The sequence below is a fragment of the Enhydra lutris genome, unplaced genomic scaffold, assembly GCF_002288905.1.
Source record: "Enhydra lutris kenyoni isolate GAN:26980312 unplaced genomic scaffold, ASM228890v2 scaffoldscaffold22, whole genome shotgun sequence".
Taxonomy (NCBI): domain Eukaryota; kingdom Metazoa; phylum Chordata; class Mammalia; order Carnivora; family Mustelidae; genus Enhydra; species Enhydra lutris.
Genome location: NW_019154106.1, coordinates 7,899,253 through 7,920,477, shown reverse-complemented (window position 1 = coordinate 7,920,477; position 21,225 = coordinate 7,899,253). Strand labels below are relative to the sequence as shown.

Here is a 21,225-nt window from a genome sequence, read left to right as displayed (position 1 = left end):
GAGAATTCTCTGGAACCATCGAAGAGGTCCTAGAGACTGCCCAGGCCGTGGGCTGCAGCGTGTGGTGCCCAGCCAGTGGAGAAGTACCAAGGACAACACTTCCATAAAGGATCGTTTGACAACCAAAAAAAACGCCTCACTGCTCAACTGAAAGGTTTTTGATTACACTTGAGCGTGGTTACAGCGAGTGATTTCTACAGCCCTGGACTGGGGTGGGAGTAAGACTTCCTTATTTGCTCCAACAGCACAGCTTTCTGAGCTGGGCAGCTGCTGAGGCCAGCAGCCGGGGCACTTCCTGCCGCCTTGACTTTGCATACGCTGGCCTTCCCCTGGGAATCTCCAGCAGGCCCCTTCCTCCCTCTGGGTGGCAAGTGTAGAAAGCCTCCTCTCCGTGGGCGTTCTGCTGTTCCTGGTGCTCCTGACGCTCTTCTGGCTCTGTTCCCTCGGGCCCCAAACGGATTCTCTCTGGAAGGGCTCCCGTTCCTGCCGGGGGCCAGCAGCGAGCACCAGGCCTCTCTGCTCTACCAAAGCTGACCTCCCCGTGCCGGTGGTGGGACCCTCCAGAGTCACATTTGAGTAGGGACTTGACGGGAGTGACCCTTGGGGTACTCGGGGGGAGCCGGAATGTCACGTGGAGGGGCCGAGGGGAGGTGACAGGTTGGAAGCCTTGAACCCTGGAGGGGTAGGGCAAGAGGTTGTGGATGACCAGCGCCCCATTCCTGTTCAGCTGTTGCCCTGGGCAGCTCAAAGGTCTACATGTTTGGAAATTGAGGCCAGCACTGGGGACAGGAAAGACTTAAGGAAGTTGTTCCCCTCGGGGTCTTTTTTAAGGATCTACTTCTTGGTGATAAGGGACCTACCCGACTGGAGCTCGCTTGAACTTCCAGCTTCCTAAATTACCTGGACCCCAGGCTTCCCTTGTGTGGCTTTCCCTCATGACAGCACAGTGATGTGCTGTGACCCACAGCCCCCCACCTCCCACTTTGTGACAGGCTGGATGTGGGAGATGACTTCCGACAGGGGACAATGGGTGTAGAGAACAGGAGTTGGTGACTTTCCTGGTTTGAACCGAGCTGCTTCCCTCCAGAAGAGGGGACACTTGGTGCGGTGGTGGGCCCCTGGCCTGCTCTTCCCTTGCTTCCTGTACTCCCCAGGAACAAAGGTGGGGCCCGTGAACAGGAGCCCTTGGGGCACCGGAGCCCTTGGGGCGTGCTGTTGACTGGCTTCCTGCACCAGGCCAGCCCGCCCTGGGGAGGGGCTGAGCCCGCCCTCACGATAAGGACTGCCCTCGCTCCGGGAAGCTCGAAAAGAAAGCAAAGGGGGAAGGAGTCCTTCACTGAGCCGCAGGTGTTCAGACTGAGGCCGGGAGTGGCTGACACTCCAAGCCACCCCCGCACCTGCAGCCCCCAAACCCTTACAGGCAAGGTAAGCTGGGGCGGCGGCTGAAGGCGCAAGGACCCCGTTTCCAAACCCTCCTGCAGAGCCGCGCTGCTCAGCACGCCTCTGCCCATGCGGCAGCCCGGACTTCTCGGCGCCCTAGAGAGGCCTTGGTTGGCTTGGGATGTCAGGACCCGAGCTTTGGGCCAGGAGTGGGAGTTATTTTCTGACTTGGGTCCCCCACCATTTCCAGGCCTCAGCAGCTGCCAGTATAGACTCGGGGGTGACGTGGGCTGGGGAAGCAGATGGAGGTTGTGCCAGGTTCTGGCATCAAGCCTGGTGATCTTGAGCGAGCCTCTTCTTACTCGTTCCGGGCCTCAGTCTTCCTGTCTGTAAGATGGGAGTGGGCTGGAAGCACTGTGCGGCTAAACCACCGGTAACGGCGAGAGGCTCTGAGGCCTGTGTCTCGAGGCTGCCGTGACATCCTGGCCCATGGGTGTGCTCTCTGCTTTCCTGCCTGTCCAGGTCACCAAACGCCACTTCTACTCAAACGTGGGCAGCCTCTGAGGCCCCAGCACCCTGCCTCCTTCCCCACCCTCTGCAGAGCTGCCGCAGCCATGGCGGGGATGAAGACGGCCACCGGGGACTACATCGACTCGTCCTGGGAGCTGCAGGTGTTTGTGGGAGAGGAGGACCCCGAGGCCGAGTCTGTCACCCTCCGGGTCACGGGAGAGTCGCACATCGGCGGGGTGCTCCTAAAGATAGTGGAGGAGATCAGTGAGTGTCCCATGGCCCCTGCTGCTGACCTCAGCGCCACGGGGCCGCTGTGACTGGGTCCGAGGGCACTTCCGGGCCACCCGACTGTGCTGTGCTCGATAACCCCGCCACAGTGACTCAGGCACCCGCTTAATCATTTGGTTCCAAAAAAGACATTTCCCCAACTTCCCCTCCCTCCCGCAATCTTCCCTCCCTTCCTCCTGCTCCTGCTGGTTCTGCTAAGTCCCCAGGGAGCAGACCCAGCCACGGGCTGTTCACCCATGTCTGGGGCAGGAGGGGCCTGGCCTCGGGCTAAGGCAGAGGCTACATTTGAGGTCTCGGGGGAGACCAGGGGACGCGGGACTGGCTCCCATACCCTCTCCCCAGAGCGGAAGCCCTCCGCAGGCTGGTGACGGGCCTAGCCTGGGTGGGAAGGCCCTGCCCCCACAGGAAGTTACAGTAGGGCAGCCTGTGGTATCAGGCGTGGAGAAGAGCAGGGCTAGTGACACGGGGGCTTCTCATCCCCTTTCCCTGCCCAGAGGTCAGGGCTGCCCCTTCCTGGGAGGGCAGCAGGCCCACCCGGGTAGGCAGAGCCAGAAGGCAAGCCCACAATCATTTTAGCCCCTGGCTCCTGGGTCCTGGGCCACCTGCGGGAGGCAGGGGCAGACAGGCCTCCTCACCGCTGGCCAACCCGCCACGTACGGCCTGCGAGCCAGGTGGGCTGGCTTGTGGACGGGCAGGGCCCGGGACAACCCAGCCATGAGGCCGAGGTAGTGAAGGAGCTTCCAACAGGCCGGGCCCAAGGAGGCTGTGAAAGCAGAAGTGGGAAACAGAGGGTCCCTCAGGAGCTGGGGCATCAGGCCAAGCTGTAGACAGGCGTGGGCTGAGCCAGGGCAGAGGGGCTAAAGAGATAGGGCCCCAAGGGGAGACCATGCACAAGGCCTAAATAAGGAGTCAGGCGGGCAGGTGGGCAGAGCTGATCCCCACACCTGCTGCTGGGTACCCCCCCGGCAGTAAGTCCCTTCAGCTTCTGTCCCCTGCAGTGGGGACATTGTCCCCGCCCTTCCCAATCCCGCTCATTCCTGAGTGTATCAGATGTCCACTGAGGCTCTGTCAGGCCAGACCCCACGCCACGCCAGCCCCTGCCTTCCTGGAGTAAGGCCAGGCGGGTGAGACCAACCATCCAGCTCCCAGCACGGGGCTGAATGGAGGCCTTGGCACCAGAGGTGAGAGCACAGGGCCTGGAGCCAGAGGGGGTGCACGCAGCTAGGACGGGGAGACTCCCTAGCAGAGTCCCGAGAGGAGCTGCCGTGCAGGGGGGTAGGGGCAAGGTGTGATGTTGGAGCGCGGGGGTGTTCTGAACTTGGGCATGACCAGAAAAGAGGTTGGGGTGGCTGCCTTTAGGAGTTTAGACTCCTGGAGGCAGAAGCGACCCCGAAGGGTTTTCAGCCACTTACCTCTAGACAGGCCCCTCGGCTTAGGGGTGAGCTGGAGGCAGGGAGACAATCCTCCTATGCTGGGTGGTGAGGACAGACTGGAGAGTGGCTTTTGGAAGTGAGATGGGCATCAATGAAATGTGGGGACTAAAAGTGGAAGGGAGAATGCTCGGGCCTGGCGGGGAAGTCGGGTCGCCCTAGCCCCCAGGTGCCCTGCGGAGGAGCCAGCAAGGAGGGAGAAGAGCCTTGGTCCAGTGTCAGAAACAGCGAGTTTCACGTGCTTCTCAGGGGCTGGAAGTAGGAGTTACTGCATTTCTGTCCCACAGGCAGGCACGTGGCCTGTAAACATTTTTTTGGAACAACTGAAGCCAGTCGGTGTGTCCTTTCGCCCCTGTCCTGTAGGTTTCTGGTCCAGGGCCCGGGGCAAGGGCCTGGTCCTGAGCTATGGTGTGTGGGGATGGAAGCAGGAAGATGAGGCCATAGAGGAAGGAGCCCTGGGAAGAGGCCTGGGTTGGGGAGGAAGGAATTCCCAACCAGAGAAGGACAGGGGCGGCCAGGGAAAGGGGCCGAGGAGGACAAGACAAGAGCCAAAGGTCGAGAGGAGATGGGGAAGGCGCCACAGGCCAGAACGGAGTGAGGACAGCGGCTCCAAGGACTCTGCGAGGTTGGACAGATTGAGCCAGAGAATGTCTTGCCATTGGCAGCTCTGGTGACATGAGGGAGGGAGGAGGAGGGAGGGGAGCAGGAGTGCGGGTGGAGACAGGGACAGAGCACTGGCCAGGAAGGGCTTTGCACACCCCAGAGGGCTATATCCGTCCACCCTTTGTCTCTGTGATCGCCACACACCAGCCCACCTGGACGGAGCCCTGTCATCTGTCACTAGCTGCAGGACAGGGAAAGTTCGAGGTTCAGACTGGATCCTCCCTCGTGGGCATTCACAGGCCTGAAGAGCGCGTCGCCCATACTGGGGCAGGTGCGCTTCCGGGCCCACAGGCTTGGGAGGGTGACTCCTCACATCTCACGAACCACAAACCCGAGGCCCAGAGAGCGAGAGGCCTCGGCCAAGGGCACAGAACGTGTAACCCAGGAATGTTCGTGGAAGGCCTGCTGGGCCGGGCACAGTGCCAGGGCCCCAACAGAGCCTCGGCCTCCCAGGCTCCTGGAGCACCAGCGAGAGGCCAGCCAGCCAGGAGTCACACCCGCTGCTGTTCCAGGCAGCTTGATGGGCCGGGGTGCATGAGGTGGAGGCAGAAAGATCGGGACACCTGGAACCTGGGGGCGGGGGGCTCCTTTGGAAAGTGATGTCACAACTCAGCCCCACAGAACCAGCAGGGTGAGCTGGCAAAGAGCCATCCTGCCGTGACCTCAGTCCCAGACCCCCAGCCAACCCAGCCTGGGCCCGTGTTGGCCTGGGCCGGTGCTCAGCCCCCTGCGGGGCCGGGCCCTCCATGGCTGATGGGCCCCTGCTTCCCCGCGGCCCCACAGAGCGCAAGCAGGACTGGTCAGACCATGCTATTTGGTGGGAGCAGAAAAGGCAGTGGCTCCTGCAGACGCACTGGACACTGGACAAGTATGGCATCCTGGCCGACGCCCGCCTCTTCTTCGGGCCCCAGCACCGGCCCATCATCCTGCGGCTGCCGAACCGCCGGGCTCTGCGCCTGCGAGCCAGCTTCTCCCAGCCCCTCTTCCAGGCCGTGGCTGCCATCTGCCGCCTGCTCAGTGAGTCCCCTGCTGGTCTCTGCTCTTCCGCCCCAATGAGGGTCCTGCCAGAGGGCAGGTGTCCCTGCCCTCCCAGTTGGGCCGTGGTCACGTGGTCCTCGCAGTCCTGTCCCCTGTCACGGCCCCAGAGTCCTGGGAGTGGGGCAGGGAGGTTCCAGGGCAGGACCCCAGCCCCTGCTGAGGGGCCAGCTCCCCACCAGGTATCCGGCACCCCGAGGAGCTGTCTCTGCTCCGGGCTCCTGAGAAGAAGGAGAAGAAGAAGAAGGACAAGGAGCCGGAAGAGGAGTTGTATGACTTGACCAAGGTCGTCCTGGCTGGGGGTGAGCACAGGCTGGGCAGGTGGGGTGGGGTGGGGGCTGGGCGCTGGCATCCTGAGGCCGGGCCTGGGGGTGGGGCCTAACTCTGTCCTGCACTCCAGGCGTGGCACCTGCCTTGTTCCGGGGGATGCCAGCCCACTTCTCCGACAGTGCCCAGACCGAGGCCTGCTACCACATGCTGAGTCGGCCACAGCCACCGCCGGACCCCGCCTTGCTCCAGCGCCTGCCTCGGCCCAGCTCCCTGTTGGACAAGACCCAGCTCCACAGCAGGTGTGCTGCCGGCCGGCTCTGTGGCCCAGGGCTCGGTCCCCGTGGATCTGGGCTCCCACTGCCAGGACCCCTGCCCTCCCCTGGATCCTTACCCCAGATCCCTACCTCCAGTTTCCAGGCCTATCTTATGAGTGTGCTTTCCCTCCACCACGGCCCCCCCACACCCCCCTTGCCCCCCCACGCCCCCCGCCCCACCCAGCACTGCCTCTGCCGTGGCCCTGACTTCTGCCTGCACTGTGGCCCAGGTGGCTGGACTCGTCGCGGTGCCTCATGCAGCAGGGGATCACTGCCGGGGACATGCTCTGGCTGCGCTTTAAGTACTACAGCTTCTTCGACCTGGATCCCAAGGTGGGCTGGGCCGGGGCCGGGGACTGGGCTCTGGGAACGTGAGGGACTAGCAGGGCGTCTGTCCATCCATCCATTGCCTCATCCACACCCCCGTCTGGGCAGTGTAGACAGTGGTGGGCGTCCCTAGGAAGCCTGTGCAGGTGGGAGGTGCCTGGCACCTGGACTCAGAGAAGGCTTCCCGGAAAGGGTGATGCTGCGATCTGCAGGTTTGGCCCTGCGTGCTCTCTGTCCCCCGCTCCCTTCCCTTCTGCTTCTTACTAGGCCACTTGTGACCCCCATGAACTTGGGGGGGTTCCAGATGCCCTGTCCAGACTCCCCCCACTCTTCCTCCTGTTTCCACAGCCTGGCAAACCCAGAACGCCCTCTGCAGCCATCCTTACCCCTTTGCCCGTTATAGCTCCGACGCGTGTGATCTCAGGGCAGACCTCCCGAGACCCTCACTGGAGCACTAGACTTGAGTGTCCAGGTGGCCCCGCTCCGTTCACGGGCCTAACAGGCATGTCAGACTTCTGCCTGAACCGGAAGTCATGTTTCCCAGCCTGCCCCACACATCCTCCACCTTTCACCGGTTCTTTGCAAAGCTTTCATGGATTCGTTGCTTACGCCATTCTGGAGCCTCTCCTTTCCCTCCTACTTCATCCGTCTTTGTGTCCTGTGCCTCCTCCCGTGAATTAACATCCCAAACCACCAGCTCTTCTCTGTCTTTTCATCTGTCCATCTGCCCGGCGGCCAGCCCATGTCATGTTGCCTAGAGCAGGCCTCCTAATACACCTTTCTTCTCTCTTGGCCTCCCCAAGCTCCACACCACGTCTGGAATGAACAGACGCGAGGTCAAGTCATTCCTGTGGCTGCCGGTGGCCCCCAGCTGCAGAGCCCCCAGGCCCCTGCCTGATCTGTCCGTCCGGCTCCTTCCCTTTCACGGTTGGCTGCTTCCTCTCCTGGGGACTTTGTTATTCCCTTCCCCAGCTCTCCTGCCTTACTTTGGTTTGAGTGGTCTTCCTGATTCCATTTTATCTCTTTTATTTTAGTTTATTAGCTATACTTAAAAAAATGGTTGTGGTGGTTGCTAGAAGGGATTTAGTACACAGACTCTATTACCATCCGGAAATACTCAAGGCTTCTTCAGGAGAAACTTACATTTGCATTTCCCTTCCCGGCCTGTACATGCTGGTTATCACACACTCCAGTTCTGCCGCTGTCAAAGCCCTCAAGACACAGTCATTCCCGCTGCTGCCATTATTCTTACAACGGCTATATTGAGAAATAATTCATATACCATATCTTCTGCCCGTTTAAATGGACAACCTGATGGTTTTTAAGACATTCACAGACTTGGGCAACCATCAGCACAATCCATTTTGAAATATTTTCATCACCCCGAAAAGAAAATCACACCCATCATCAGTGACTCTCCATTTATCCCTCACCCACTGAGCCCCGGACAACTCCTAATCTCCTTTCTGTCTCCATAGATTTGCCCATCCTGGACATTTCCTACAAAAGGGATCAGACAGTATGTCGCTTTTTGTGGCTGGTTTCTGTTTTCATGTTTTAGCATGGTTCCATTTCATCCCTTTTTACTGCAAAGTGGAATTTCATTGTAGGGACAGACCACATTTTATTGATCCATTCAGCGATTAATAGACATTTGGCTCGCCCCTCCCCCCACCCACCCACCCACAGGTTGGCTCTCATGAATAAGGCTGCTATGACTGTTCATTCAGATACAAGTTTTGGGGTGGTCCTATCTTTTCATTTCTCTTGGTGTAGACCGAGGAATAGAATTGTCGAATCATTATCGCTACTACTTATGCTTTAACCCTTCAATCGCTCTTTTTTTAAATTTTTGGTGGAACTTTTGCGATAACTGGAGATTCCCAGGCAATTTTAAGAAATAATACCCAGAAGGCGCGGGGTGGCCTCAGTTGGCAGAGCACGCGACCCTCACCCTCGCAGTTTCCTGTACTCTTTATTCCCCTGTGTGGATCCCCATTTCCAGCTGCTCTGTTTTTCTGTCTGCCTGAAGGACTTTAACATTTCTTGTGGGGCTGTTCTACTGGTGATGATTCATTCAGCTTTTGTATGTCTGAATAAGTCATTATTTTGCCTTTGATTTTAAGACTTTTATTTTTAAAGATTTTATTTGTTTGACAGAGAGAGACACGGTAGAGAGGGAAGGCAAGCAGGGGGAGTGGGGGAGGGAGAAGCAGACTTCCTGCCGAGCAGTGAGCCCAATCCCAGGATGGGCTCAATCCCAGGACCCTAGGATCTGGACCTGAGCCAAGGGCAGACGCTTAATGACTGAGCCACCCAGGCGCCCCTGATTTTGAGAGAGATTTTAACTCGGTGTAGAATTCTCGGGTGACGGTTTTGTTTCTTACGGTACTTTATTTATTTGTTTATTTATTTACTTATTTTTAAGATTTTATTTATCTATTTGAGAGAGAAGGCATGCAAGTGAGAGTACCCAGGTCAGGAGAGAGTGGCAAAGGGAGAGGGAGAAGCAGGCTCCCCACTGAGCAGGAAGCCTGACAAGGGGCTCGATCCCAGGACCCCTGGGATCATGACCTGAGCTGAGGTCAGATGCTTCACTGCTGAACTGACTGAGCCACCCAGGCGCCCCTATCACTGGTTTTAAACAGTGTGATTATCATACGCCTTGGTTCCCTTCAGGTTTTTTTTGTGCTTGGGGTTCAGTGAGCTTCTTGAATCTGTGAGTTGATAGTTTGTATCAAATTTGGAAAATTTGGGGTCATTGTTTTTTCAGGATTTTTTTTTCCCGCTCCCTCCCTTGATGGGATTCCGGTTATATGATCTACTAGACTGCTTCACTTCATCCCACGGCCCACTGATGCTCTGTCCACTGTTTCTTTTTAGGTGATTTCTCCAGTCTTGTTTTTCTATGTTGCATTTTGAGTAGGTCTCTTGCCCTATCTTCAGGTTTACTAATCTTTCTTCTGCCATGTCAAATCTGCCATGGATTTCATGCGTATAAATTTAACTGTGACTTTTTTTTTTTAAGATTTTTTATTTATTTATTTGACAGACAGAGATCACAAGTAGGCAGAGAGGCAGGCAGAGAGAGAGGAGGAAGCAGGCTCCCTACCGAGCAGAGAGCCTGATGCGGGGCTCGATCCCAGGACCCTGAGATCATGACCTGAGCTGAAGGCAGAGGCTTTAACCCACTGAGCCACCCAGGCGCCCCAAACTATGACCTTTTTAGTAGTTTCCGTGACTCTCCCTAAAATGCTCCTGTCTCTCTACCTCCTTGAACACTCATGATGCTTTTATAATAACTGCATTTTTTTTATTATTTCTTTTCAGCATAACAGTATTCCTTGTTTTTGAACCACACCCAGTGCTCCATGCAGTCCGTGCCCTCTCTAATACCCACCACCTGGTTCCCCCAACCTCCCACCCCCCGCCACTTCAAACCCCTCAGATTGTTTTTCAGAGTCCATAGTCTCTCATGGTTCACCTCCCCTTCCAATTTCCCCCAGCTCCCTTCCCCTAACTCCCCATGTCCTCCATGCTATTTGTTATGCTCCACAAATAAGTGAAACCATAAGATAATTGACTCTCTCTGCTTGACTTATTTCACTCAGCATAATCTCTTCCAGTCCCATCCATGTTGCTACAAAAGTTGGGTATTCATCCTTTCTGATGGAGGCATAATACTCCATAGTGTATATGGACCACATCTTCCTTATCCATTCATCCGTTGAAGGGCATCTTGGTTCTTTCCACAGTTTGGCGACCGTGGCTGTTAACTCTGCATGTTTTTATCTACTAATTCTATCACTTGTGTCGTTTCTAGATCTGTTTCTATAAACTCTCTCCTTGTTATGAGTTCTATTTTTCTGCTTATTTTCATGCCTGGCTATATTTTTCCTTTATTGGGGGGGTTGTTTTATTTTATTGTGGGGTTTTTTGTTGTTGTTTATTTTTCTTTTGGGGGAGTAAGATTTTATTTATTTATTTATTTATTTATTTATTTATTTATTTATTTATGAGAGACCATGAGCAGGGTAAGGGGCAGAAGGAGAAGCAGGCTTTCTACTGAGCAGGGAGCCCGATGCAGGGCTCGATCCCAGGACCCTGGGATCATGCCCTGAACTGAAGGCAGACGCTTAACTGACTGAGCCACCGAGGCGCCCTTTGTTGTTTTTTTCTTTTTCTTTCTTCTTTTTGTGCCTGATCATTTTTTATTTAATGCCAGACAGACACTACAAATTTTATGTTCTTGGGTGCTAGATTTTTGGGGGTTTTTTGGTAGTCCTTTAAGTATTTTTAAACCTTGTTTAGGGATGAAGTTAAACCACTTGGAGACCGTTTGATCCTTCCAAGGTTTGCCTTGAATGTTAATGAGGCGGGACAAAAACATCCTCTAATCTAGGGCTAATGTAGCCCATTACTGAGGCATTGCCTTCAGAGAATTCTATCTAACGCACCATGCATCGCAAGGCTTCTCTAATCTGGCTTTTGGGAGTGTGAACCATTGCCACCCTTAGGTGAGCTCTGGTGAATGTTCCATCTGCTCCTTTCAAGTCTGTTTTGGTTTTGTTTTTGTTTTTCATCAGCCTTGGGTAGTTTCCTTACACACATACACTGATCAGTGCTTAAAGACTCAAGAGGAGCCCCCTGCTGATTCCAGAGCTTTCTTTCTGTGCAGCTCTCTCCTCCACAGGACTCTCTCCTGTGAACTCTAGCTGCCTTGGACTCACCAAATGCTCAACAACATTTCTTCAACTTGGGGAATATGCTGGGCTGTATTTGGGGTCCCCCTCTTTGTACAGCTCTCTCTGGGCAATGAGCTGGGCCAATCAGGATACACCATGTTTGTTTCCCTTCTGTCAGGGATCACTGTTCTGTATGGTCTCTTGTTCAATATCTACAATCCACTGGGTCGTTTTTGCTCTCTTTGGGGGGTCTCTCTTGTAAGATACTCTCCATGTGGCTATGGCTTCTCCTCTGGGGTCTTCACAGTAATGAAGTGGGAAGTTCCATAGCCAAGCCCCTCCAACATTGTAGCCCAACCACAATACTCTTTTCAAACGGGTGGGTTGCTTTATTATTTTTTTTAAGATTTTATTTATTTATTTGACAGAGAGAGGGAGATCACAAGTAGGCAGAGAGGCAGGCAGAGAGAGAGGAGGAAGCAGACTCCCCACCGAGCAGAGTGCCTGATGCAGGGCTCGATGCCAGGACTCTGAGATCATGACCCAAGCCGAAGGCAGAGGCTTAACAAACTGAGCCACCCAGGTGCCGTGGTGGATGGCCTTAGGATATTAGTCAGTGTTATCTTTGTCATGGAACCATCGAAGCTGGCACTCTAGACCCACAGCACAACTGTTGTCCTTGGACTGCTCTTCCCTATTTCCTGAGCATCCCTCTATTGGACTCCTTGGTTCCTGACTCTCATGTGTTCCTCTGTTGACTAACGCCTTCATTTGGATGAAACATTTATTTTAATAGCTTCCTGTAAAATGGTAAATGATTTGAAATCCTGCATGTCTGAAAAGGCCCCTGTTCTACCCTCACTCACATGATAGTTTGGCTAGGTATAGAATTCTAGGTTGGAGATATTTCCCTGCTGAATCTGAAGCCACCTTCCCATGGTGCTCTGGGTCCCAGTGGTTCTACTGAGGAGTCTAATGCCATTTTGTTTTCAATCCTTCCATGCGAGACCTTTTATTTTTTCTTAGAGAAGGAGGGGAGATACCAGAAGCTTTTAGTGTTCTTCTTATCTCATGATGCATTAAAATCTCTCTATAATATGTCCTAGTATGGATCTGTCTTCCTTGATTGGCATGCACACTTGCTGAGCCCTTCAGATGAAGATCTTGAGTCTCTCAGTTCTGGAGAAACGCCTTAAACAATCTCTTTAATCATTTCCTCCCACTACTTTTCTGTTCCTTTCTTCTGGAACTCTGTAGATATTAAACCCCATAGATTGCTTCTTCAAAGAAAAAAACATAGGACATTTATCTTGTCTTTCTCATGTCTTTTTTTTAAATTTTAATTCCATTTATTTATTTGAAAGAGAGATAGTGAGAGGGGAGACGGTCAGAGGGAGAAGCACAGACTTCCTGTGGAGCTGGGAGCCCGATGCGGGACTCAATCCTGGAACTCCGGGATCATGACCTGAGCCAAAGGCAGACATTTAACGACTGAGCCACCCAGGTGCCCTGACTTTTCTTTCAAATGATCGATTGAATTTTTAATTTCTGCAACTGTATTTTTTCAAGTTCTAAGAGCTCTTGTTTTCGGAGTATTCCTTTGTAAGGTTTTTTGTTTGTTAGTATAACATACATTTAGAAAAATGTACAAATATATCCAATATTTCAAGCAGCAGGGTTTCACCAGCCCCCAGAAGCCCCTTTCCTACCGCTTCTGGTCAGTATCTCCCTGGGAGGAAGCACTAATGTTAATTCTAACACCATAGATCCTTTAGCCTGTGTTTGAAATCTACATATGTGAAATCATACAGTCTGTACTCTTTTGCGTCTGGCCTTTTTCACTCGGCATTATGCGTGTATGATTCATGCACAGTGCATACTGTTGTAGCTTATTCCTTCTCATTGGTGTGTGACATTCCCTTATGTCAGTATACCATAATTAATTTTCCATTCTCCTGGATGGGCATTGCACAGTTTCCAGATTGGGACTGTTATGAATAAAGATGCTATGAACATTCCAGTAATGTCTTTGGTGAACATATGTACACATTTCTGTAGCATATGTGCCCAGAGGTGGAATTGCTAGATTAAGGGGCAGCTTTGGTTTAACTGTAGCAGACAGCTGTTAAGCAGCTTTCCGAAGTGGTTGCACCAGGTTACAGCCCCCATCAGCAGGATCCAAAAATTTTGCTTGTTCCACGATTTCACTAGTGTGGCACTGGCGTTTCCATCGTAGCCATCCTGGTAGGTGTGTAATGGTATCTCATATGGTTTTTTGTTTATATGGTTTTGTTTTTTTTTAACAGCTTTACTTAGATATAACTTGCCTACCATAAAAATCACTCATCATAAGCATTCAGTTTGATTACATTCGGTAAATTTATACACTGGGCAGCCATCACCGCAATCAAGTTTTATAACATTTCGTCACCCCCAGAAGGTTCTCTACTGCCCATTTGCAATCATTCCTCCTCCCACACCTCACCCCAGACATCACTGACGTGCTTTCCATGTGGCTTTCACAGTTCCCTGATGACTAATCAAGTTGAGCCCTTTCTCATTGGGCTACTAGCCATTTGGAGATCCTCTTTGGTGACGTTTTTGCTCAACTTCTTTGCCAATTTTTAATATTGAGTCGCTTGCCTCTCATACTGCTTCATAGGAGTTCTTTATATATTCTGTATATGGGTAGTACTTTGTCGGATAAATATGTGATTATAGTTTCCCACCCTGTATTTTGCCTTTTCATTCTCTTGATGGTTTATTTTGATAAAAAGAAGTTCTTAATTGTAATACAATCTGTCTTCTATTTTTAAATATTTTTTTCTTTTATGATGAATATCTTTTGGGTCCTGTTTAAAAACAAATCTTTTTTGTTTCAAGGTCACAAATATGTAGACCTACTTTTCTCTAAAGCTTTGTTGTTTTAACTTTCATGTTTAGATCTGCAATCCAGCTGGAGCTGATATTTTTATGTGGTGTGAGGTAGGGGAACAAAACAATAAAAAAAAAAAATACGGGTATCCAATAGACCCAGTATCATTTACTGAAAACGGAATCCTTTCCCAGTGACTGCAGGGTCACCTTTGTTGTAGGTCAGGTGAACGTGTGTAGGTCTCTGACTCTCTGGTTCCATTCGTCAATTTGTCTCTCTTTACCAATGCCACGCAACCTAAAATTCTATACCTTTATAATTATGTTCTTTTTTTTTTTTTAACACAGCATCACGTTTTTGTGCTCTGAGTACAGCATTTCATCTCTCTAAGGATTCTGCCTGCTTGAAATTTTCTTCCTCTCCCTACTGTCGTGGTTCCCTCCAAGCTCTTGTCTTGTCTCTGTAGTTGCTGCCATAGCTGTCCTTACGCTGGGGTGATCCCTGCCTGCCCTTTCATATTGAGAGGCAGGGCTGTAGGAACCCATAGAACCACCCCCCAGTGGATGAAAAGGGCTTAGCACTTTGGGGGCTCCCTGGGGATGCTGGGGTAGGGATGTCATCACCACTCGTTGGGGGAGTTTTCTCTTTGGCTCATCAGTTTCTCAGCAGTGAACCCTCTGATCTCCCGACTGGGAATAGAAGGCTCATTGTCAAAGTCTTGGGTGCCAAGTAGGGAAGGGCTGGGGATATCCCACCTTTCAGGATGTCAACCTTTCTCTTGGTACATCTGTTTGTTTGTTTGTTTGTTTGTTTAATGTATTACTTTTCTTTTTTAAAAGATTTTATTTCTTTATTTATTTGACAGAGAGATTTTTTAAAATATTTTATTTATTTATTTGACAGACAGAGATCACAAGTAGGCAGAGAAGCAGGCAGAGAGAGAGGAGGAGGGGAAGCAGGCTCCCCGCTGAGCAGAGAGCTGGATGCAGGGCTCGATCCCAGGACTCTGGGATCATGACCTGAGCCAAAGGCGGAGGCTTCAACCCACTGAGCCACCCAGGCACCCTGGTGCATCTGTTTTAAGCATAGCAGCCCCTCACCCAGCCAGGTCTAGAGTACCAAATGTAGGGGTGCCTCTGGCTCACCATCTCCAGAGAGTAAATCTCTGGCTTCTGCCAGTGCTTGGCTGTCACTTGGCTACAAGGAGTGGGGGACACTGGGGAGGGGGGGGACACCTGCTCCTTTTATACACCTTCTAGAATCATTTCAGCCCGCCCTCATCCCTCAGCCAGAGGAGCCCTGTCCGGAGCCTGCCAAGGGCTACCACGCACACTGGATGCCTTTGTCCACGTCCGTGTTCTTCTTGCTGTTTGTTTCCTGCCTATTTTCAAAACTCATTCATGCCTTTTCTACAGAACAAAAGAGGGGAAAGACCAAGAGATCCCAACTCTCTCCCACTGTAATTCAGTTCCCATTCATGTTTCTGCTTTCCCTCTGCCAAAACGTTGTCAGCGGGTCGTTCCCGCTCTTTTCTTTGTCCTTTTGGATTTACTCTTTTTATGCCTTTGCATAAACCAGTGGTGGTTGGTTTCAGGGGGAGCATGGGCGTGGCCTTCTGTGGGTAACTGGGATCCCCCTTTGAGCTTTGCACTCTCTGTTCCTTCTTTCTGGAATGTTCTTCCTATCACTCTCCCATTAAGTGGCCCATTGCCATCCTCAGGTCTCAGGGTAGTCTGTCACCTCCCCAAAGAGGACTTTCTAGAATGCTTCTTCATGTGGAGTAGTTCCCTGTACCCAATTCCATTCTCTGTCATCGCCATCATCCTTGTGGTGTCCTTGCCTGAGAGCATGAGTGAATGGCCCCATGGAAGCTATTTCCTTTATTGCTCTTACCACAATCTTCAATCATCTTACTTATAGGTTGATTGGTTTATTCAATCCCCCTCCTGCCCCCACAGGCACACAGTAAACACACGGTCAACTGTGCAAGAAGTCTTACAGGGAAAAAGATATCACTTTCCTGGTCAGGCCTTAAGGCTGGCATTGGGGTCCGCTGCCCACGTGGGCCCACGAGCTGAGCGTGCCACTGTGCAAAGGCGGGGCTGGTAGCTGAGGCTCACAGGGTCCAGGTACACAGCGATCGGGGCAGTTGGATCCCAACCGAACCCAGCCTCCCCCACCCCCGCTGCAGACAGATCCGGTGCGGCTGACTCAGCTGTACGAGCAGGCTCGGTGGGACCTGCTGCTGGAGGAGACCGACTGCACTGAGGAGGAGATGATGGTGTTCGCAGCCCTGCAGGTGTCCGGTGGGCTGGGGGACCTGGGGCGGGGTAGGGCGCTAGCTGGGCCCAGGGCAGGGAGGGTCTTCCAAGGTGGGGGACCCATCTCTGGGAAGCCCCACTTGGGGAACTGTGGGCTACCGGGCCGCCCACTCAGCCCTCCCTGGCTGCGTGCCCCACCCAGTACCACATCAACAAGCTGTCCCAGAGCGGGGAGGTGGGCGAACCGACTGGCACAGACCCGGGGCTGGACGACTTGGACGCGGCCCTGAACAACCTGGAGGTGAAGCTGGAGGGGTCGGCATCCACGGATGTGCTGGTGAGGAGGGGCTCTGGTCAGGGTTTGGGTTTGGGGTCAGGGTCAAGGGCGAGGACCTGACGATCCCCCTCTGACTCTTCGTCTCTGCAGGACAACCTTACCACCATCCCCGAACTCAAGGACTATCTCCGGATCTTCCGGTGAGTTTGGGCCCAAAGTCAGCAGCCCTGCCGGAGGGGCCCAGGGTGGAGAGAGAGCCCAGGAGGGAGGGAGGCAGCCCGTCACCAGCCTCCTGCCTCACCCTCAGGCCCCGGAAGCTGACCCTAAAGGGGTACCGCCAGCACTGGGTCGTGTTCAAGGAGACCACCCTGTCCTACTACAAGAGCCAGGATGAGGCCCCGGGGGACCCCATCCAGCAGCTCAACCTCAAGGGTGAGTGAGGGTGGCCTGGCCAGGACGGGGACAAGGGCAGGAGCTGGCTCAGGGGCCACCTGGCCCACCTGTGGGCTGGGGATTTGAAAGTTCTCATCTCAGTTTCCCCCTGGGGGCAGGAGAAGACACCATCCGCTCTCCCGTGTTCTGCTGGGCTGGTGTTCACCCGGGGACCTTTCAGGCAGGGCTCCCCGCTGCCCCCACCCCGGCCAGCCTCCTACCCGCCCCTTCATCTCCCTCTAGGCTGCGAGGTGGTCCCTGATGTCAACGTCTCAGGCCAGAAGTTCTGCATCAAACTCCTCGTCCCCTCCCCTGAGGGCATGAGTGAGGTCTACCTGCGATGCCAGGATGTACGTCCGGGCCGGGCTGAGGCTGGTGTGGGGAGGGGGCCGGGGGCCAAACCACAGCCTGTTCCTCACACCGCAGGAGAAGCAGTACGCCCACTGGATGGCCGGCTGCCGACTGGCGTCCAAGGGCCGCACCATGGCGGACAGCAGCTACCCCAGCGAAGTGCAGGCCATCCTGGCCTTCCTCAGCCTGCAGCGGACAGGCGGCGGGGGCTCGGGTGGCCACCCGCAGGGCCCTGACGCCGCTGTCGAGGGCCTCAACCCCTACGGCCTTGTCGCCCCCCGCTTCCAGCGAAAGTTCAAGGCCAAGCAGGTGCCAGCCAGAGGAAGTGGGTGGTGGGAATGACCACAGCAATTCCCTGGCCACCTGTGGCCCCTGAGTCCTCTCAGAGCCTTCCTTTAAAAAGGCCCGTGCTCACTCATTCTTTCCCCTACCCGTGTCCTTGAGGTTGAACACGCCGGTCCCCACCCTCTGGGATGGGTCGCGGTGCAGCTGCCCACATCCACCCCAGGGCCTGGCTCAGCTCCTATCTGCTGAGCCCCGAGAGGGTGCTCGGTGGCCCCACCCCTGCTCCGGGCTCAGCATCCAGTCTCCCCAGTGGGGACATGCAGGGGGGCTCAGGGACGTTGATGACAACTCACTGGTGTGGTCCCGCAGCTCACCCCACGGATCCTGGAAGCCCACCAGAACGTGGCGCAGCTTTCCCTGTCCGAGGCCCAGCTGCGTTTCATCCAGGCCTGGCAGTCCCTGCCCGACTTCGGCATCTCCTACGTCGTGGTCAGGTATGGGCCCCGCCCCCGCCCGCCGTGCCTTCCCCGGCTGCCTGCTGTGGCACCCCGCAGCCTCCCTTCCTGCCTTCTGTGGGTGCTGTGTGGGCGCCCCCGCCATCCTGTACCCCTGCAGCAAATGCCAGAGTGAGAGATCAGGCCAGGAGGGTGGGAGCCCTAGCTCCCCGCTCTGGCTCACACTCTCTCCCACCCCCGGAGACTAGGTTCAAGGGCAGCAGGAAGGATGAGATCCTGGGCATCGCCAACAACAGACTGATCCGCATTGACTTAGCCGTGGGCGACGTCGTCAAGACCTGGCGCTTCAGCAACATGCGCCAGTGGAATGTCAACTGGGACATCCGGCAGGTGGGCCAGGGGTGGGGGGAGGGGGGGCGCCTCCATGGGCAGGGTCAGGCCCAGCCAGGGCAGGACAGGGGGGCTGCTCTCCTCCCCTTCCCCCACCAGCCCCTCCCGTCTGCCCACTCTGCAGGTGGCCATCGAGTTTGATGAGCACATCAATGTGGCTTTCAGCTGCATATCAGCCAGCTGCCGCATCGTGCACGAATACATCGGGGGCTACATTTTCCTGTCCACACGGGAACGGGCCCGCGGGGAAGAGCTGGATGAGGACCTCTTCCTACAGCTCACAGGAGGCCATGAGGCCTTCTGAGGTCTGTCTTATCGCCCCCACTTTGCTCGCTATCTGCTCTGGCCACGCCTAAGCCCACACCCTCTCCAGACATGCCCCGAGCTGGGCACATTCACCTGCTGTCACTGGCTTCGTGCAGACCAGGGACTTAACCGGGCCAGACTCTGCCATCCCCCAGGCTAAGAAGGGTGGGTTATGAGCTGACACAATGCCCACCTTTCCCTTGTTCGAGTGGCCGGGACCAGCACCGCTGACCCAGCTGGGCTCTCCGAACACATGAGGAAGACTGGCTGTAGCTACAGGGTGATGATAATTCATGGTTTCAAACAGGAGCTTTTTTTTTTTTTTTTATCTTTTTACATTTAAAAAAAAATAAATATTTTATTGTTGGGTCATCCTGCTTCCTCTGGAGCTGTGCTTGGGGCCACTCTGACACTCTGTCTCTTCATTACCAGCCAAGGAAAGGGACTTTCCTGAGAGAGAAACAAGATGTTAGGGAAAGGGAGACCGAAGTCAGCCTGAGCTGGGAGCTGGGAGGGAGGAGAGGGCAGAGGGCACAGGCTCCATGAACAGGAGAATGGTGGTGGTTCTCACGGGTAGGGCGAAGCTGCAGGGCCTCCTTGAAGTACTTGGGAAGCAGGAAGCCATCAGCATTCCCCGGGGTGAGGATCACTCCATTGGCAGAGCGGAAAAAGGGGATTCCATCTGCAGACAAAGCCAGAGGTGGGACTCCTGCCGTATCTGAAAGCCCTGGGGAAGTCCCTGCTGTGTCCAGGCTCACCTGCCAGGGCCCGGGGCCCATCAATGAACACGGCCACTTCACAATTTGGCCGCATGCCTGTGGAGACAATTGGAGCTGAGGCCTGGAGCATTTGGGGGCCAGTCATCAAACCTGGGCAGGCTTAGTGCGGGGAGGTCCTGGGCTCAGGGGCAGGGATAGGGCTACCACAGCATGCAGAGCACGGAGTGGCCTTGGACAAGAGAAGCTATTATTCTTGGAGAGGGACCCGGTAAAGACAGCTGGGGAGGGCTACTGACCACTGATGACACCAGGGTCCCCAGGCAGTCCCGGAGCCAGGTGGATATGTGTCCTTCCCCGGCAGGATAGGCCCCTGAGCAGGATGGATGGCCAGTGCTGCCAGAAAGTACCATGGACGAGCCTCAGGGGCAGGGCCTGTGGGGTCTCCAGGGGCATCAGCTCCAACTCCGGTACCTGGGATGGTTGGGAGAATGGACAGCAGTGAGACGCCCCCTCCCCACACACGGGCAGGGGTCCCACCTGGCTCTCCCACTGGTCCCCTTAGTGCCCACCTGCAGGGTGTGACCCTGATTGGCCCGGATGAGAGGGCCCGTGCCGGGGTCCCCTGGCTGCAGGGCAAACCGCTGCTTCCCGTTGGTGTCCACAACTCGCTGCACGTCTTCAGCCGAGAAGCCATGGAACTGGGGCAGCTGAAGGAGGGTACCGAGGGGCACGAAGCCATCTGTGGGCAGGCACGGAGCTCAGGAGCGCAACTAGTCCTGGCCTGGGCCAGAGTTAACAGCGGGAGCCAAAGGAAACCAGAATAGAGCCTAGGCTTGGGGTGGGGGCGGGTCACAGGGGTTTTATCTGTGAGAGTCTCCCCTTTCTGGGCCTCCATTTCCTCAACTTCCATTGGAATAGGACCTGCCTTCGGGAGGGTCACAAAGCTAGGGTGCCCCTGTTTTAGCACAGTACCCTGACCAGAATGGATGCTCAGTAAACACCAGTTACCTCACAGGCAGGCTCCTGGGCTCTGGGCCTCGGTGCTCCCTGTACATGGAGGAGATGGGCCCTCTGTGCTGTCCCCACAGGGCCACGGGGTAGGGCAGTCACAGATAAACTCACACTGCTCCCTCACTTCCAACCACTCACTTCAGTCCCCAAGACTCACTTACCAGCCCTCATGGGAAGCCCCAGCTTCAGGGCCCCATGCCGCAGCACGTAGGACAGAGCCTTGGACAACTGCACGTCTTGGTCCTGTAAGAGCCAAAAGGTGGCCCCAGCTCCACTCTCACCAACCAGCATATTCAGGGGAGCCAGAGCACCAAGTCCTCCTCCTTTACCCTCCCACCAAGAAAGTAGGGGTGAGGGTGGGGAGGGCGCACCTGTCCCCGGGGTCTGTGAGCCCTTCTACCCCTGGGTCCTGTGGTTTCCTGCCTCCTTCCTCCAGGGGAGTTCATGGCAAAGTCCTGCGAGGAACAGTGATAATATGGGGACTGTTAAGGACCCTCTCATGTCCCCCGTCCTGCCCAGCAAGTCACAGAGCCTCAGGATGTGAGACCTGGGAGGGGGATATTCTGCTCATTAAATTCACTTCCCACCCCAAACTTCCTGGTGCAGATAGGGAAACTGAGGCCAGCAAGCAAGATTTGCCCAAGGTCACACCGTGCCCCCCCACGGATCCCGGGTAAGCCGAGACCCCGCGCTCCAGGGTCGCGGGCTGCCCCTTAAAGTGGGCCTCAGGAGGCGGCCCGGCGTCCAGGCTAACGGGGCGGAAGCGTCAGGGCCGGCGAAGACAGACAGAATTAGCAGGTGGGAACCAGACGCAAGACGCTCGACCTCACCAACTCCGAGGCAACGCCGCGACCCCGCCGGCCCAGGCGCAGCGACCCTCCAATGAGAAGCGGGGGAGGAAGGGGAAGGGCACTTCCGCTTCGGGAAAAGGGGCGGAGCCTGTGTGTCGCGTAGTTCGGTG

The 21,225-nt window shown here is 54.8% G+C and overlaps 2 protein-coding genes across 3 annotated transcripts; one reads left to right on the top strand and one right to left on the bottom strand.

The window, feature by feature from the left end:
- The first annotated feature begins 1,311 nt into the window (after window positions 1–1,311).
- Window positions 1,312–18,860, top strand: LOC111149527 (fermitin family member 3). Its single transcript, XM_022506622.1, has 15 exons — window positions 1,312–1,425; window positions 1,903–2,154; window positions 5,055–5,288; window positions 5,489–5,608; window positions 5,707–5,875; window positions 6,121–6,223; window positions 15,969–16,076; window positions 16,241–16,375; window positions 16,466–16,515; window positions 16,623–16,747; window positions 16,991–17,097; window positions 17,174–17,407; window positions 17,753–17,877; window positions 18,087–18,228; window positions 18,353–18,860. The coding sequence occupies exons 2-15, from the start codon at window positions 1,995–1,997 to the stop codon at window positions 18,530–18,532; spliced, it is 1,992 nt and encodes a 663-aa protein (XP_022362330.1). The 5' UTR covers window positions 1,312–1,425; window positions 1,903–1,994; the 3' UTR covers window positions 18,533–18,860.
- Window positions 18,804–21,157, bottom strand: LOC111149528 (tRNA phosphotransferase 1). Of its 2 annotated transcripts, none has more exons than XM_022506624.1 (8): window positions 21,095–21,157; window positions 20,636–20,719; window positions 20,426–20,507; window positions 19,823–19,992; window positions 19,550–19,724; window positions 19,293–19,349; window positions 19,083–19,216; window positions 18,804–18,984 (listed from the first exon to the last, which is right to left on the bottom strand). In XM_022506624.1, exons 2-8 carry the CDS (start codon window positions 20,708–20,710, stop codon window positions 18,904–18,906), a joined length of 774 nt encoding a protein of 257 aa, XP_022362332.1. In that variant the 5' UTR covers window positions 20,711–20,719; window positions 21,095–21,157; the 3' UTR covers window positions 18,804–18,903. The 2 variants fall into 2 exon arrangements, with proteins under 2 accessions (XP_022362332.1, XP_022362331.1); XM_022506623.1 differs by having other exon boundaries at window positions 18,873–18,984; window positions 19,106–19,216; window positions 21,095–21,152.
- Between the last annotated feature and the right edge of the window lie 68 nt (window positions 21,158–21,225).

What these genes read in the sequence shown, in the direction of transcription:
- LOC111149527 (XM_022506622.1), top strand. Translation starts at nt 1,995, where the DNA reads ATGGCGGGGATGAAGACGGCCACCGGGGACTACATCGACTCGTCCTGG. An exon ending in TGCCATCTGCCGCCTGCTCA is followed by an intron (nt 5,289 to 5,488) that starts GTGAGTCCCCTG and finishes GCTCCCCACCAG; the next exon opens with GTATCCGGCACCCCGAGGAG. An exon ending in AAGACCCAGCTCCACAGCAG is followed by an intron (nt 5,876 to 6,120) that starts GTGTGCTGCCGG and finishes ACTGTGGCCCAG; the next exon opens with GTGGCTGGACTCGTCGCGGT.
- LOC111149528 (XM_022506624.1), bottom strand. Translation starts at nt 20,710, where the DNA reads ATGAACTCCCCTGGAGGAAGGAGGCAGGAAACCACAGGACCCAGGGGT. An exon ending in CTCACAGACCCCGGGGACAG is followed by an intron (nt 20,508 to 20,635) that starts GTGCGCCCTCCC and finishes TGGCTCTTACAG; the next exon opens with GACCAAGACGTGCAGTTGTC. An exon ending in TGGGCCCCGGGCCCTGGCAG is followed by an intron (nt 19,217 to 19,292) that starts GTGAGCCTGGAC and finishes CTTTGTCTGCAG; the next exon opens with ATGGAATCCCCTTTTTCCGC.